Here is a 15,145-nt window from a genome sequence, read left to right as displayed (position 1 = left end):
CGTCATGGATGGCAAACTGGAATTCAGTCGAGCAAAATGACATGCTGTTACGTTCGGAAACCTTGAGATAGGCTTTTTTGCGCCCATGCCCCGCGCGCCACTGCCGCGGCTCGACACGGGGCGGCAGTGAGGAAGGACTCTGTCCACTCCTTTTTTTTTCTCTACTGCAGATGAAATAGAAACTTCTAGGGGGCGAAGCAGAGGAATGGTGACGATTGGAGAGGGAGAGGGAGAAAGACAAGAAATAGCCTTTTCGCCTTTGCAGCGTTTCGCAACATGCAACGACAAGCTTCAGCCACAATCTTTCTCCTGTTTGTTTCCTGTCGATCGCTATTCGAATACGCGGGTGTTCGGCTGAAGCAGCTGCCATACGTCACGGCTGTCTGCATCTTGGGCTTTCCAAGCCTCGAGATTATTGTTCGTGCTTGGCCTGCGCTCGCCATGCCTCTCTGTCGGGCGGCAGTGAGGGTATCGGCCGACCAGCCGGTGTTGACCTCGAGCGTTTGGGCTGTTCGCAACTTTCGGATTCGAGAGTGATATAGAGATGATTCATCGCCCACCTCATGCTGCTACATCCCTGGTCTGGTCTTGTCATGTCCGGTTGATGTTGACTCCCGTGTGCTTCGCCGTTCTGTGTTCTCGTAGACTTGACCGTGATTTGACTTGTGCAGGCTACGCAGCGTCGATCACCCAGCATGAAGAGAGAACAGTATGGCCACCGGCACTGGTAGAATGGGAAAGATCGGAAACTCAATACGCAAGGCTCTCGACATAGACTCGGAGACCCGTCGACATCAGAATATCAACGCCATCAGAGAACAACACACCACGGCGCCGTTCGGACCCTTCTTCGAGGAAGAACCCACAGTCGGCGGGTGGCTACGGCTTCATTCGCCCACTCGACACGATGTGTTGCCGTTTCTAGCCAGCTTCTTCACCTTCACATCATGGCTGGGGCGGTATAATACACGCTGGCTGCTAGCCGATGTTATTGCAGGTACACTGCATCTCCCATTAGTCTTGATGGATTCCAACGACTAACCCCTTACTCTCCTTTCTCAAGGCACCACGCTGGGCCTAGTCGTCATCCCCCAAGCCATGGCCTACGCCCTCCTCGTCGGCCTGAGCCCCGAGTACGGCCTGTACACGAGCTTCACGGGCGCGGCCCTGTACTGGCTCTTCGGCACCTCCAAGGACGTCGCCATCGGCGCCACCGCGGTGGTGTCTCTGCTCGTCGGCAAGACCGTCGACGAGGTCCTGGCGCAGCGGCCCGAGGAGCGCTACACGCGGGAGCAGGTCGCCAAGACGCACGCCTTCCTCGCCGGCTGCATCCTGCTCGTGTTCGGCCTCCTCCGCCTCGACTGGCTCATCGAGTTCATCCCGCACGTCGCCATCGCCGCCTTCGTCACGGGGGCCGCCCTCGTCATCACGCTGAGCCAGGTGCCCGCGCTGCTTGGCATCGAGGACCAGGTGGAGACCAAGGTCGCGGCGTACCGCGTCTTTGTCGACTCGTGCCGGGCCTTACCGCATACGAAGCTCGACGCCGCCATCGGCATCTCGGGCCTCGTGCTGCTCGCGCTCATCAAGTGGTACTGCGACCGCATGGCCAAGCGGGATCCCAAGCGCGTGCGCATGTGGAACATGCTTTGCGCGCTGCGGCTGAGCGTGACCATCCTGCTCTTCACGTTCGTCAGTTTCCTCGTCCATCGCAAGGTACCAGTTGAGGATTCCAAGTTCAAAATCCTCGGACCGTTGCCGCGAGGTAAGGGCCATCTTTGTTGCAGCCCCCTCCCCCAAATAACCGTAGCTAACACCCTATGATCAGGCTTCATCCGCACCGGCCCACCCAGCTTCGACCCCAAACTCATCACGGCGACTCTGCCCCAACTCCCCACGACCGTCATCATCCTGCTAATCGAGCACATCGCCATCGGCAAGTCCTTCGGCCGCATCAACGACTACATGGTCGTCCCCTCGCAGGAGCTCATGTCCATCGCCTTCACGAACCTGACGGGCCCCTTCGTGGGCGCCTACGCCTCGACCGGCTCCTTCAGCGGCACCGCCATCCTGTCGAAAGCCGAGGTCCGCACGCCCCTCGCCGGCGTCTTCAACGGCGTCGTCCTCGTCCTGGCCCTCTACGTCCTCACCTCGGTCCTCTACTACATCCCGCTCGCCAGCCTCTCGGCCCTCATCATCCACGCCGTCTACAACCTCATCACCCCGCCTGCCGAGCTCGTCCGCATGTGGCGCGCCGCCCCGCCCGACGTCGTCTTCTACTTCGTCGGCGTCCTCGTCTCCGTCTTCGACTCCCTCGAGGACGGCATCTACATCACCGTCGCGTTGTCGCTCGCGCTGCTGCTGCTGCGGATCGCCAAGGCCAGTGGCCAGTTTCTGGGCCGCGTCGCGGTCTACCCCTATTACCATCATCCCGCTCCTCGGGGTGATGACGATTCCAGCGGTACTGTCGTGGAAGTGAACGACGGACCAGGCGAGACGAATGACCTGGTAGAGACAGAGCTTAAAATCTCCACACCAACTGCATACCAAAAGCCAACCTCTCCTTCCAAGATAGTAGTCCCCGGGATCATTCCTATCCACAAACCCAAGCATGGTGAAGACGGCATACCGAGACTTCCCTCGGCACGCGACATTTACTTCCGCCTTGACGGTCTCGAAGCCATCAACCCCGAAGTCGCCATCCTCTCGCCATGCTCAGGGGTCTTCGTTTATCGTTTCCCCAACGGGCTCAGTTACCTCAACCAAGCCCAGCTCCTTGACACCCTGACCACGCACATCATGAGCCACACCCGCCGCACGACCATACCCGAATATGCGCACCCAGGAGTAAGTTACCCCCTTTCCCCCTCTTTCCATCCGCCCACATAAGAATGAACTTCAGGCCGCGTCTGCCCCAACCCAAAGACATCATCAACTCACAAGCTAACCACCCCCCTACTCACAGGATCGCCCCTGGAACGACCCTTCCCCACCCCTCACCAAACCAAAACGAAGCCCCTCAAACCCCCCGCACGACGAAAGCAGCGGCAACCTGTCCTGTTCCTCTTCGACCACGGCCACGGCCACAGAATCACCCCTCCCCACCCTCCGCGCCGTCGTCCTCGACTGCGCCACCGTCCACCACACCGACAGCAGCGCCGTCGAGGGCCTGGCCGACATCCGCGGCCACCTCGGCCGCTGGGCCGCGCCGGACCCCGTGGAGTGGCACTTTGCCAACCTGCGGAACCGGTGGACGCGCAAGGCCTTCACCGCCGTCGGGTTCGGCTGTTGCGACTACTGCAGTAGTGACAATGGTATCACAACTACCAGCCAGAGACCCGGTTTCCAGTCTCGCGGCGCGGTATGGAAGCGAAGCGAGTGACGGCGGCGTCGGTGCTGCTGTTGACACGGTAGTACCGCCAGCGGTGCAACGGAGAAGCAATGGCGAGGAATATCCAAGCGGGTCCGAGACCGGGGTCGCCAGCCGTGATGACGAGGATGCCGAGAATCAACCAAAGCCGCCAGACACGACATACTGTACGCACGACGAGCGGTGGCGGCTGTCGCCGGTGACAGGGATGGACAGGCCGTTCTTCCATGTCAACCTCGCAGCGGCAGTTGAGGCGGCTTCAAGGCACGCCGTGCGAGGCCACGGCGTCCGCATTGTGAATGCAGTGTAGATAAAAATAGACAGACATTGACCAGATTGTAATCATCGACGAAGAGCAGTAGCCCACTATATTCGAAACAGATCGTGTGTACGCAGGCCATGCTGGTCATCTGCCAACCCCTTTCATAGATGCGACTTGGTAGTAGCCGACGAGGAGACCAAACCACCGCAAAAGATCATGGACGCCAAAAGAAACACGCCGATGCCGAAGCCGCCCTGGACGTCGCTCTGCGCGACGGTCCAAGCGATCGCGACCATCAGACATACAACAAATCAGGCACAGCCGCAGAGGAAGAACATGAAGGTTTTGTCGACGCCCTCGACAAAGGCGATGCCCCAGCCGAGCGAGCTGCCCTTTGGGGGCAAGGGCTCAGCTTCTCGCGCAGCCTCTTAGGGACCGGCCGGTACAGGTCTGGCAGAACCCCCGCGTGCGTGGGGTGCTCGAAGAAGTGCACCAGGAGGTTTGACCCAGTGGGCGGGATCAGCTCGGCGGGCATGGGGTCATAGATGTATTCCGTCTGCAGGGTTTCGGGAGGCAGCGCAGGCTGGCTCCGAATGTCGGTCAGGTCCCAACGGTACATCTCAAACTGCGGGTAGTAGACGCCATAGACAGGCGTCAGAAATAAAATGTACCTGCTTGTACAAATTGGATAGATTTGACTCGTTTCAGTGCTGACAGGAAGGACAACTTGGTCCTGCTTTGGCTATATAGGACCCGCAACAACGAGAAGAAGACTTGGTCAGAGTCTATGGTGCAGACCTCTGGTTGATTTGACTTGCAAATGAGGTTGCCAAAAGGGATGCAAAGCAGCAGATAGTTATGGTGTTTGGGCGCTGCCACCGCCCCTGTCGTGCCCTGTTGGCCGCACTTTCCGAGTTCCGTTCTGTCCTGGCTCTGCCAGTACCTCGGTAGACGAATGTCAAAAGGAAATCGCGAATTCGACCACCGCGTTGGCTTGTTCGGTTGCAAAGTACCCGAGTTTGTTATTGGCAATGTTGGCCCTCCTGGCGTGGTGTTGGACTTGAAGTCCCTGTTGGAGGCTCCCACGTCTATGCTGCATTCGCCAAGAAACTGTTTCAACTCTCCCAAAGCACCTGCACGGCGCTCCATGTAGTCGTCAAAGAGTGTATGCCCACATTTCTGGATCTTGTCAGTGATGCTGTTGACACATCGCTCGTGGGGCTTGGCGACTCACGCAAGTGTAGTCAACACGCTGTTCGCCCGTACCAGGTTTTGACCTTGGCTCGCTCGCGCGGCTTGCTATGTTATGGAACGCTCTCCTGGCACGGTCCGCGATTCGGATGTGAAGAGGCAAGTACAATGGCTATAAAACCATCTCGTATGAGTATCAAATTTCTGACGCGAATGACTGGTAGGTTCCTCGAGGCGGAGTGTTTAAAACCATCGACCGAGATATTACCCAGCCAGCAATGACAGGGTAGGGACTGAACTGACCTCTTCGACGTGTGCTCTCACGTTCTGACGAAAGCAGAAGAATGGTTCGCTGTTGAAGACAAAGTCTTTCAGTACGTCAAGCCGTTCGAGCTCAGGCTGACCGGAACCGTCTTCATCGTCCTCGGCTGTTTTGTAGAACAGGATGTCTGCGGCTGTTGGCGGTTGTCTCAGGACCTCAAAGTGCGAATCCGGCGGCCAGAAGGTTTCGCAGATATCCTTCGCCACCGCCCGCCTTCTCTTCTCAACGAACCGTCCTGCGCAAAACTTCAGGCTGGAGAATTTGTCAGGGACGTCCAGACTGCTGGGATTCTGTGCCCAGTTCTGCAAGTCCAGGCCGAACCTGAAGAGGAACCGCGTGATGCAATGATGGGCATGCTCCAGCGAAGTCGCCCGGAGGAACAGCCGAGGCCAGAGATACTGCGAAATCCCGTCGTAAATTAGTCCGCCAGTGAGGAATTCCACTGCGCTCAATGACTCCGAGGCGCTGAGGGATGTTTCGCTGCTCTTCGACTGCTCGCCAAACATGGTCCTCTCGCTTTGCTGGATTTCCCGGACAGCCTGCTTCAAAGTTGGTCGGGCGACAGCGGTATCGCCTGCTGTGGAGCCGCCATAGCTTTGTGCACTGTGAGCCGCGCAGGCGTATCCCACAAGTATGGTTTTCCTGGTAACCGAATGACCGGGCCTGCCGTAGGCAGCGCATTTGTCTACCGCGTGCTGGTAGTAGAGGCACCTGCAAGCACTGTAGAGCTCGACGATTTGGTAGCACATGCCGAGAATCATTTGAGAAAGGCTATTGAGCATCGGGAAGAAGGAATCGATTTGCTGCTTGTCCAGGGTTCATGGTGCCTTCGTTCGGTGGCATGGCATGACACCTCGGACACGGCCCAAGTAGGCTGGCTGGTCTTATATAGGCGCTTGGTATATCTGGTCATCATTTGCCGAGGCTGTGCTTCCCAATGGCATCTACCCCGCCGCTGCCTATAAGGCAGACGGAAATGCCTGCGATGGAAATGGTCAGTCATATCGAATGATGCTAATGTGTGGAAGGCTCCAAGACGGTCTATGTTTGCTTGAGCAGGAGCTCCTTTAGGTAACACCGGCCGCATAACCCCGCCCCCAATCTCCATCCTCAACAAAAGCATGCAGTCAAGATCAGCACGTAAAACGGGACATGGCAATCTACTAGCTACGAAGCAATCTGCGTATCGGAAACAATGAGATCTCCATTCAGCTGTTTTGGCCTGTTTGTGGACAGTCTTGCAACATCGAGATCAGCCATCACAGATCCAGCCGGGATCTGCCCCAGAACTACAAATATCACTTCTCACGGGCCCGCCCCAGCTTTTGTTTGGCTGGAACCGATGCGCCCAGGACATCCTCCATCGCTTTCTTCGCTTCCCGTTCGCTGGAGAAACAGGCCACCTGCGGCATTAACCCCCCTAGTCTATAATCAACCGAGAGCCGTCGTATTTCTCGTCAGTGCCCCTCTTGCATCGAGGAACCCTCGCTCGCTATGCCAAACCAGACGTGGCATATGTCAACAATGTCGTTCACGCCGTCAAGCCATACCAACCCCCCCTTCACTTGCATGCGCCGCCCTCCTCGCAAGAACCAGGAAAAGTCCCAAGGAGGCCCGCCAAAAACTTCGCTAATCTATGCAATGCCCAACTCGCCCATCAGTCGGCCCAGCGCGTCCTGATTCAAAATGTTCTCTGAATCCTGGATGTCCGTGTCTGCGTCCGACGTCGGGTCCCACCCCTTAATTCCAAGCAGCTTGCGTTTCTACCGCATGATCTCCTGATAGATGAGTTGCTTGAGTTGTTCCTTGCTTAGATTGTCCTTATGCTTATCGAAGTCGAAGAACTCCTCCGGGATCGGCGGCGCCGTCGGCTCATCCTCGGGGTCGTGGTACGGCTCCAGGTACGGGTGCTTGAGGGCTTCCTCAACAGTGATGCGCTTAACGGGGTTGAAGGCAAGCAGCTTCTCAAGAAGATCGAGAGCCAGGTCTGACGTCTTGGGGAACAGGGTCCGGAACGGCACCTTCTTCTTGAAGGGGAGCGATCGGATGTATTCACGAGCGCGACGAGACTTGATCCCATAGTAGTCTTCCATCGTCGGTGTGCCCAGAACATCGAGAATCAGGGTGAGCTGGTGGTGGTCTGAAATGCAAATGTCAGCAAGTCCAGTTCTCGAATGACCACGAGAAAGAAACAAAACCTACAGTCCTTGCCGGGGAAAAGAGGCTTTCCGCTCAGCATCTCTGCCAGGATACAGCCAACGGACCACACATCAATGGCCTTGGTGTACTCCTTGAACGTCAACATGATTTCCGGAGCACGGTACCATCGGGTGGCAACGTATTCGGTCATGAAACCGGAGTTGTCCTCCTGGGAGGCAGCGGAACGAGCCAGACCGAAGTCGCAAACCTTCAGGTCACAGTTGGCGTTCAGTAACAGGTTGCTAGGCTTCAGATCACGGTGCAACACGTTGGCCGAGTGCATGGCCTTGAGGGCGCGCAGCGTCTGGTAGATGAAGTACTGGCAATGGTCGTCAGAGAGGTCCTGCGTACGGATCACTCTGTGCATGTCTGTCTCCATCAACTCCTGCATGGCATCATGGTTAGCATTGAGAAAGAGCACGGCAGAGCGAATGTAGTGTGACGCACTTGGATCAGATAGACCTCGTTGAAGGACTCATAGTTCCGAGGCTTCTGAATGTCGAGGATGGAGATGATGTTCTCGTGGTTGAAGTAGCGCAGCAGCTTCATCTCTCGGAGTGTGCGCAGGCAGAACATGGAGTGGTCGAACGGGGTGATCTTCTTGATGGCGACCTTCTGGCCCGAGGGCTTGTGTATGGCCGAACTGCACCAATCCGCGTTAGCATTCCGTCGTCGCAGCGCCTTCCAAGACCATTTCAACATACCAGACGACACCATAAGCACCCTCACCGACGACATCCTGGATATCGTATTGCTCACTAACGTTGAACGATATCTTGCGGGAGCCCGCGGCATTGGGAGGGTTGGCTCGCGACATGTTGGTAATCCGTCCGAGCAGATAGAAGGTTCAAGGAAACACGGTTCGTTGTGAGAGGTATAGGCGGCACAATGACACTTTTTGCGGTCCGGCGCTAGACCCTGGTTTCAGGTTATTCGACGAGACCGAGGTTTTTCGGCGGTTTCGTGAAAGTGCTCAACCCCAGAACCGACCAAGTGGTATATCGACTTGAACCGGACAATTGCTCAGAAATGCTCGATGAAAAAAAGGCCTAATGTTGCGCCCAGTACTGCCGACCTGTTGTTCTGTGGAAGAAGTGGCAAGGGACGGAAAATGGCTCTTTGGCTGGGTCGCTCGAATATGAGTGTCTCAGTTGGACGGGGAAAAAAGGATCGATCAGCAGTAATCGGCTGATTGTTTCGAGTCTCTTTGTAGCGGTCGTTGCTCTCAGTCTAGTGCTGTGAGTTGATTGTTGGTTGGTTGGGTGGGATTGTCTGAATCGAGACACAGGGTCGAGTTGTCAGTCTTTAGTTCTCCTCAAGTAAGGCGAAACGACCAAGAGAAACGTCGGAAGAACAATAAAGAGAAGGGGGGAGGGCAGAAGGGGAAGATGATCCACGGGTTCGTTTAGTCACGGGTCGGGCCAGGAGAATCAGGAGCAATTACTCGCGCTTCACTTGAGAGGTGCCATGTAACATCACCAACGAAGAGGCAGAAGTCGAGCGTCCCGAGTCCTGTCCGTGCCACGGCTTGCAGCTTGCTAAGGGCCTGAACCGTACCGGGTCGTGGTTTTGGAATGGGGAACACACACGCAATTGCAACCCGGATCCGCTTTGGTAGCGACGAGGCCCAGGCGTTTAATCTTGGGAGTCGGCCGTGGTCTAGCCACTATGCAATTGGGATGGTGTGGCAAGAGTATAAAGGGTGGACGACAAGACTTGCAACAAGCCTACCGGTCGAAGACGGACCAGAAGAGAGGGGAGCGGTGCTAAGGCAGAGATGCCGAGCACGGAGCGCTCTCTTTGTTGCGTGGTTGGGTGCTGGTGGTGATGATGATTTGCTGTGGCGCGAGCGTTGTATGGTTGGGCTTGTCTCGGCAACAGCAGATTGACATGCGACAGCACCTTGGGAAAACAACTATGTTTCGTCCCAAGATGGTGCAGTTCCTGCAGACTGGAGTCGAGAGAAAGGGAGAAGTAAACGGCACAGGCACGGCAGCTCGCAGAGTCCTGATACGCGAAGTGGGTGTGGGTGTGGGTGTAGGTGTGGACGAGCCCAGCCGCTTTTCTGCGCGGCAGGCAGGCCGGTTCCTGTATGATCTTCGTGAGGGGTAGAGAGACAGGAATGGAGGCTTTTGGTTCTGCAGTTGCTATGCAGCTGCAAAGGGTGCAACACTGTACTGTAATCTGCACCGACTTGCTCACTGGGCACACACGCCTGACGCTCTCTCACCTTTTCTGGAGGGGCAGTTGGAAATGTGCCTGGCTGGTTGCCCCGCCGTTAAGAGAGCAAAAGATGGGATTGTTGTTGATCAGCAGGAGAGACGAGACGGAGGCCTATCCCCTGTGATTGTGTCGAGTAGGTTCGGAGCAAGAAAGGGGAAGCTCGAGTTCGTTTTCTGCAAGCAGCAGGTTTTCGTGGAAGTGCGGGTTTGGGTTTGGGTTGAGGAGGGGGAACGCAAAGAAGCAATACCGTACCCAGAACAAGCAGTCCGAGCAATCAAAGAGAGAGGGGGGAGGAGGGACAGATCGAGAGCGCCGTCAATAGTCGAGACAGAACGGCAAGTAGACCAGGCGAGAAGAATCAGGGAGGAAAAGGCTTTTGCAATGGCAACCTACCAATAAATCAATCGACTAATGAATCAATGGAGGTTAGGTGCATACCAATGGAGCTGGAGCGCGGGGCAGGCAGGCAGGCAGGAGAAGTCGGCCGCCCAAGCAGCTTTGCAGTTGGGAGACAATACCTCCTAGTTAACACCTAACACGGCATAAAGGTACCTGGTTTTCTCGCTGCATGTACGCCTGCATACATGTATTGGCTTCTTTTTGGATCTATCAATCGACGAAGCACGAAGGACGAGCGAACGGGCTGAACAGGTCGGGTGGATGAGGTGCAAGTGGGTTGAGGTGGTGGATGAGGGGGTAACAGTAGCGGTAGCGAGCCAGCAATGGCAGCCCACCTCAGCTTCGCTCTCCAGGGTGTCGCAGGGCCACTGAGGCCGGCCAGGCCAATCAGGGCCCGTAGCCGCGCAGAGGCCGGCCAGGAGGGGAGGGGCCCACGGTAGCCTGTCAGACGGCATTTCGACACACCCACCTGCTTCACAGAGCACAGGAGGCGTATCCAAAGCAGGTACTTACTCTATGTATATTGTTTCATGAACCAGGGCATTCTATGTACATACCATTACAACGTGGTAGCGAATAAACATCCAGTCCATAGAGCGACGCAGGTCTCGTAGCGACACTTGCACATTCTCCTGTATCGGTCAGTATCACCACCCAGTGTAGTCTAGAAGTCTGCCTAGAAGAAGTCTAGTGCCCCGGCCAGAACCAGCCGGGAGAGAGCTTTGAAACCAGCCAACATGAGACAAGCTAGAAGTGTCGAGGTCTGTTCGAGATGTCAAGATTAAGGTTAATCGAGTGGGTATGTATTTCGGGTCGTCGTCCTATGGGCTTCTTTTGCTTTGCCGTCATGTCGTTTCCGAGTCACCGCATCAATCCCAGCTTTGGATCAGCAGCACCACCATTAAGTGATGTACGGATTGCTCCCTGATGGACTCGTCACATCTCTTGTTCGGTCGTCCACGTGGAGGAGAAGTATGTCGTGCTGCAGCTGCAGCTCGGGGTTCAGTAACCTTACCTACTTAGACCTAGGAGGAGAGCTTTCCCTATCCACGTGGTTCCTATATTTACAATACTGCTCGCCGATAGCGAGGGCGCTTGGCAGGAATCAGGATACCGACTTGGTTAACTCGCCCAAATTGGCGACAGGGACAGTCCCTCATATTAGGGGTCCCGAATCGGTGAATCCTGATCTGGCGGGGGTATCGACCGGCCCCCATCCGCCTATGCTTGTCTCGCCGGGCAACCCTTGCTTTGGGGGAGCTGAGCTAGCCAACTCTCGCGAGTCCTGTTAGCGTCGTCCCCTGTGCTGATAGTCAGTTGGATGGGGTCGGTCGGCTACAAGGCTCGGTTGTTTGGAACATCAGCATGACCTGGACCTGGGATGGAATCGCCAGCGTCAATGTGGTTGATAATTTGGGATACGAATACTGGGGGGTGAGAAAAAGCGCCCGCCAGCTTCAATCAATAGGACTGATGTTTGTCCAAGGTCCAGTGAGAATTGGGCGACGTTATGTACTTTGCATACCTGATATCACAGTCCTCTGTCCAAACAGAGAGCGCCCGTAGCCGCTTTTCCTGAACCCCTACACACGACACGCTTGCCGACCCAATTAGGTCCCAGCTTAGGCGCCCTAGCAGCAAGTGGGCGCGTGTTTCACTGTCTTGGATCCTCCTGTTTCACACATTTGGCTGAGACTCCAGAAAAGGCCCCGGATCCCTGACAGAAGGTGCCTGCCAAATTGCGACGACCAGAATGCAATGCAGAAGGTTCAACCAAGGACGAAGGGGGGAAAGCCAACCGCCACGGCATACTCGCGAGAACGGCATTTCTGTCTTTTCACCTCTTCCACTTGCTGAACGACTGTGAAGTTTCCCAAAGAAGTACTGATATTCCGTACTGATCACCAAGAGCCAACGTACTGGGACAAAGCTCGGGCAGAACCACAGACCCGCCGTTCAGTCCGCCGTTTCTACACGACGCAACCCGTCCTTACTAGACCCTGGTTGTCTCTGCGATCCGGCGTTTCGGACAGATTCAGCCATTTGAGTAGGATGCCATCTGGCAACGCTCACAGGTTCACCTTTGACGCCTTGCCTTGCTGATTCTCTTCCGAGAGCTTATGCATATGTAAGTACGCATTGCACCACAGATCACGTTGGTCTGTCCGACTTATGCCTTACGCGGGACTTCCTCATCTCGAGCCCCTTTAACGATAGCTATTGGGGTCGACGATGATGGATGGCATGCACGGCTAGAGGAGGGTGTATGTATTGAAGATCCGGATCATTCCTTTGTAGTGTATCGTTTCATATCACACGACTTTTCTTTTTAGGAATAATTGCTTCGCCCTCGGCGTCTATACAAGTATGCATCTATGCATCGACCTCGTGTGTTTGAAGCCCATTACTGCACGACCTGATGGGCGTCATCATCGTCAGAACCTGCTTTGCCGCTACAAAATTTGAACCCAAATCAATGCCATCGCTTAGTTACTCACCTTCTCTCTCATGGTACCCATCCATTGGCCAAAACTCATTCCCTGGTCCGCCCGATCTTCTACCAGGAGCGTCTGCGCCCATAACTTGAGACTAGGCTCGCCGTCCTCGCGCACAATATACAGGTGCGGCACAATAATGCTTCCTACACCCCGGGAGAGGTGATCTCGGCTCTTCTGGATTACGGCTCGGATTCGTTCGTTGAAGTCGTTATCTAGTTCGGGAATCGAGCCCTTGCCCGCTCGAAGCTGTGTCCGGTCCGCAACCCCGAACACGTCTGTGAGCAGTTGGGGAACCGCGTCTCGGCCGACCCACAGGAATTGTGTCTGTCCATCGTCAATAAGGTAAAGACCGTAGCTAACGAATCTCTCCGAAGACAAGTTCAGAGGTGGCGGCAGCACTGTTTGGTTGGTCTCTCCATCCGGCACGCCGGCATTGTCAGGCATATCATGTAGCGAGTAGAGCCGCGGGTAGATGTACTGCATGAGCAGCGGAAGAGGCAGCGTAGAGAGCAGGCAAAGTGCCGCTGAGCGCAGATCGGAAGGAATCTGTGCTGATTTCCGGAGTCCGACGTTCTTGATTAAACCAAGGAACAATATCGGGAGAGCGCGCAGGTTTGCCGGGAACTGGAGACCACCCCCACCCATGCTGCCACCACCAAGCTCCTTCTTGAAAGTCTGAAGAAGTTCGGTAAGCTTGCTTTGCAGGGCATCACGTGCAGCATCCAATCCACTGCTCAGAGCACGCTCGACCGCCTTGTGGCTGAAGTAGGTGGTGATGGCGCATTGATCTGCCGATGCGTAGATGTCTGCCAAGTTGGTGGTAGTAGGGATCGCAAGGGTCATGACGCGAATGCGTCGCTCCCCGTTGCATGTGGTGTACAGAACACCGGCCTGGAGACAGACGTAGTTCTTTTGCAGGGTCTCGTCGATAGCAACTTCGACTACGTAACACTGGTCACGAGGGAAGGCTGGGAAAGCGCAGAGGTCGGAGCTTCTGTTGAAGAAGTTGCCGTAGAAGGTGTTCATGCGCAGGCCCGTCGTAGCTCTTACTCTCAGGACCGCCTCCAGTCCAATCTCCGAGGATAGGTAGTCGCTAAACTCGGAGGCAAACTTGATGGCATCCTCAGACCGCCCAGCATTCCAACCAGGATAGAACCAAGTCTGGCCACCAGTGTATCGGGGAAGGTTGCTCAGCGAGGCCACATCCTGGTAACTGGAAGAAAACAAGAACATGTCGATCGAGACCTGGTTTTTAGAGCACTCGACCGCGAATGACTTGTAGAAGCTGTTTGCCGTTTGCAGCAGACCGCTCTCCTTGGAGGTTCCCAGCATCTTCTTGTCATCCCGCACGTCCAACTTGCCAACCCCCATGTTGGGAAGCGACGCGCTCAGAACCACCATCTTGCCACCGAGAGGAGAGATGAGCTTGTGGCCAGCTCGCAAAGCGGAGCCCATGGCCGACCCGTTGTTTTGGTTGTTCTGGAACATCTCGGGGAGCTTGGCGAGGAAGCTTTCGATGCTGGCCCGGCTCTCGGTGAGGGGGGACGAGCAGATCCTGAGGAACGGGCAGGAATGGCTCATCCAGATCACTGATGACCAGCATGCTCGTCTCGGCATTCTCATCGCCATCCTTGGGGACGGAGAAGTAGTGCAGGCTCGAGTCGACCGCAATGAATCCAAGGCGAGTGCGTCGGTCGGCATTCGGTATCCTGTTGAGACTGTCCAGAATAGTGCGAGCGCTAGTTGCAAGGAGGCCGGAGGACACGGATGCGTAGCTGACGTCGAAGAGGAAAAGGTATACCAGGGGCTGAGGCGGGCGGACCATGTATTCCTGAGGCGCAACAAACTCCACAACAGCGTGGTTCAGCTCGGCTCTTTCCCATCTGTTAACACTCTTTTGTGCGGCCGCATCCCAGTCAAAGGCCTGGGGGACATCGTTGGTAAGGTTACACATGTTGCACCTCCACCTGTGGCCCTGGTCCAAAAAGATCACATAGGGGTTGATGTATGTTCTGCATCTCCGGCAACGGGCGATAACCTGGTCTTGCACGACCGGGACGGGATCGTCGATATCGTGGAGCGCGGCATAGGGCTGGATGACGAGGGCGAAAGGAAGCTTCGATTTCTTAAGAAGAGAATGAGTTGTGGGAACGGCATTCAGGGTAGATCGAATGTATTTGGGTGGGCAGTTGGCATCGGGAGATTGAGTAACGCTAGCCTGTCACGCATTCATGTCAGTATACCATGGCAATAATGCGAGGGGCCGTAATGCTTACATTGGGTGGTAGAATGCAAGGGGAGGCGGCAGGTCCAGTTCCGACACGTTGAAGGGCTGGTTCAAGAGGTCGGTAGGATAGAGCTGGTTCAGAGCAACGCGGGCCTGCTGCTGAGCTGCTTGGGCCTGTGCGGGCTGTCCTCCCATGTTCATGTTCTGCATGCCCGCGGTAATGCCACCCACACCTGGCGTGCCGGGTACAACAGCACCTTGGTAGTAGGCATTTGGGGCTTGATAACCACCGACGCCAGGCTGGACCGGGGTACCAGCAGGAGGGACGCCATAGCCAGCGGCAGTCGGGCTGGCGCCGTAGGCAGGAACAGGGGCACCGCCATATCCGGCTTGGAAGTCTTGCTGGGCCGGGTAGCCCATGGGGGTTGCGCCGGGCATAGGCTGGCCGGGCATCATG

At 56.0% G+C, this 15,145-nt stretch overlaps 5 protein-coding genes across 5 annotated transcripts; 1 reads left to right on the top strand and 4 right to left on the bottom strand.

Annotated features, from left to right (window-relative positions):
• Nucleotides 1-711: 711 nt before the first annotated feature.
• Nucleotides 712-3,379, top strand: PG986_012405 (sulfate permease; the record flags this gene model as incomplete). Its single annotated transcript, XM_066848627.1, has 4 exons — nucleotides 712-997; nucleotides 1,064-1,762; nucleotides 1,826-2,844; nucleotides 2,963-3,379. 4 exons carry the CDS (start codon nucleotides 712-714, stop codon nucleotides 3,377-3,379), a joined length of 2,421 nt encoding a protein of 806 aa, XP_066695323.1.
• Nucleotides 3,380-3,924: 545 nt separating this feature from the next.
• PG986_012404 (uncharacterized protein) lies at nucleotides 3,925-4,248 on the bottom strand (the record flags this gene model as incomplete). Its single annotated transcript, XM_066848626.1, has 1 exon — nucleotides 3,925-4,248. The coding sequence occupies one exon, from the start codon at nucleotides 4,246-4,248 to the stop codon at nucleotides 3,925-3,927; it is 324 nt and encodes a 107-aa protein (XP_066695322.1).
• Nucleotides 4,249-5,084: 836 nt separating this feature from the next.
• Nucleotides 5,085-5,891, bottom strand: PG986_012403 (uncharacterized protein; the record flags this gene model as incomplete). The annotated part of the gene is made up of 1 exon (XM_066848625.1): nucleotides 5,085-5,891. One exon carries the CDS (start codon nucleotides 5,889-5,891, stop codon nucleotides 5,085-5,087), a length of 807 nt encoding a protein of 268 aa, XP_066695321.1.
• A 1,014-nt stretch (nucleotides 5,892-6,905) lies between these two features.
• PG986_012402 (Mitogen-activated protein kinase) lies at nucleotides 6,906-8,158 on the bottom strand (the record flags this gene model as incomplete). The annotated part of the gene is made up of 4 exons (XM_066848624.1): nucleotides 6,906-7,282; nucleotides 7,345-7,726; nucleotides 7,789-7,984; nucleotides 8,046-8,158. 4 exons carry the CDS (start codon nucleotides 8,156-8,158, stop codon nucleotides 6,906-6,908), a joined length of 1,068 nt encoding a protein of 355 aa, XP_066695320.1.
• Nucleotides 8,159-12,449: 4,291 nt separating this feature from the next.
• PG986_012401 (Sec23/Sec24 trunk domain-containing protein) lies at nucleotides 12,450-15,144 on the bottom strand (the record flags this gene model as incomplete). The annotated part of the gene is given in 3 exon segments (XM_066848623.1): nucleotides 12,450-13,991; nucleotides 14,008-14,674; nucleotides 14,738-15,144. 3 exon segments carry the CDS (start codon nucleotides 15,142-15,144, stop codon nucleotides 12,450-12,452), a joined length of 2,616 nt encoding a protein of 871 aa, XP_066695319.1.
• Between the last annotated feature and the right edge of the window lies 1 nt (nucleotide 15,145).

Source organism: Apiospora aurea (genome assembly GCF_038362705.1).
Source record: "Apiospora aurea strain CBS 24483 chromosome Unknown utg000008l_segment0_segment0, whole genome shotgun sequence".
Classification (NCBI taxonomy): Eukaryota; Fungi; Ascomycota; class Sordariomycetes; order Amphisphaeriales; family Apiosporaceae; genus Apiospora; species Apiospora aurea.
Note: the sequence above shows the minus strand (reverse complement) of the source record. Positions and strands in the feature narration are given on the sequence as shown.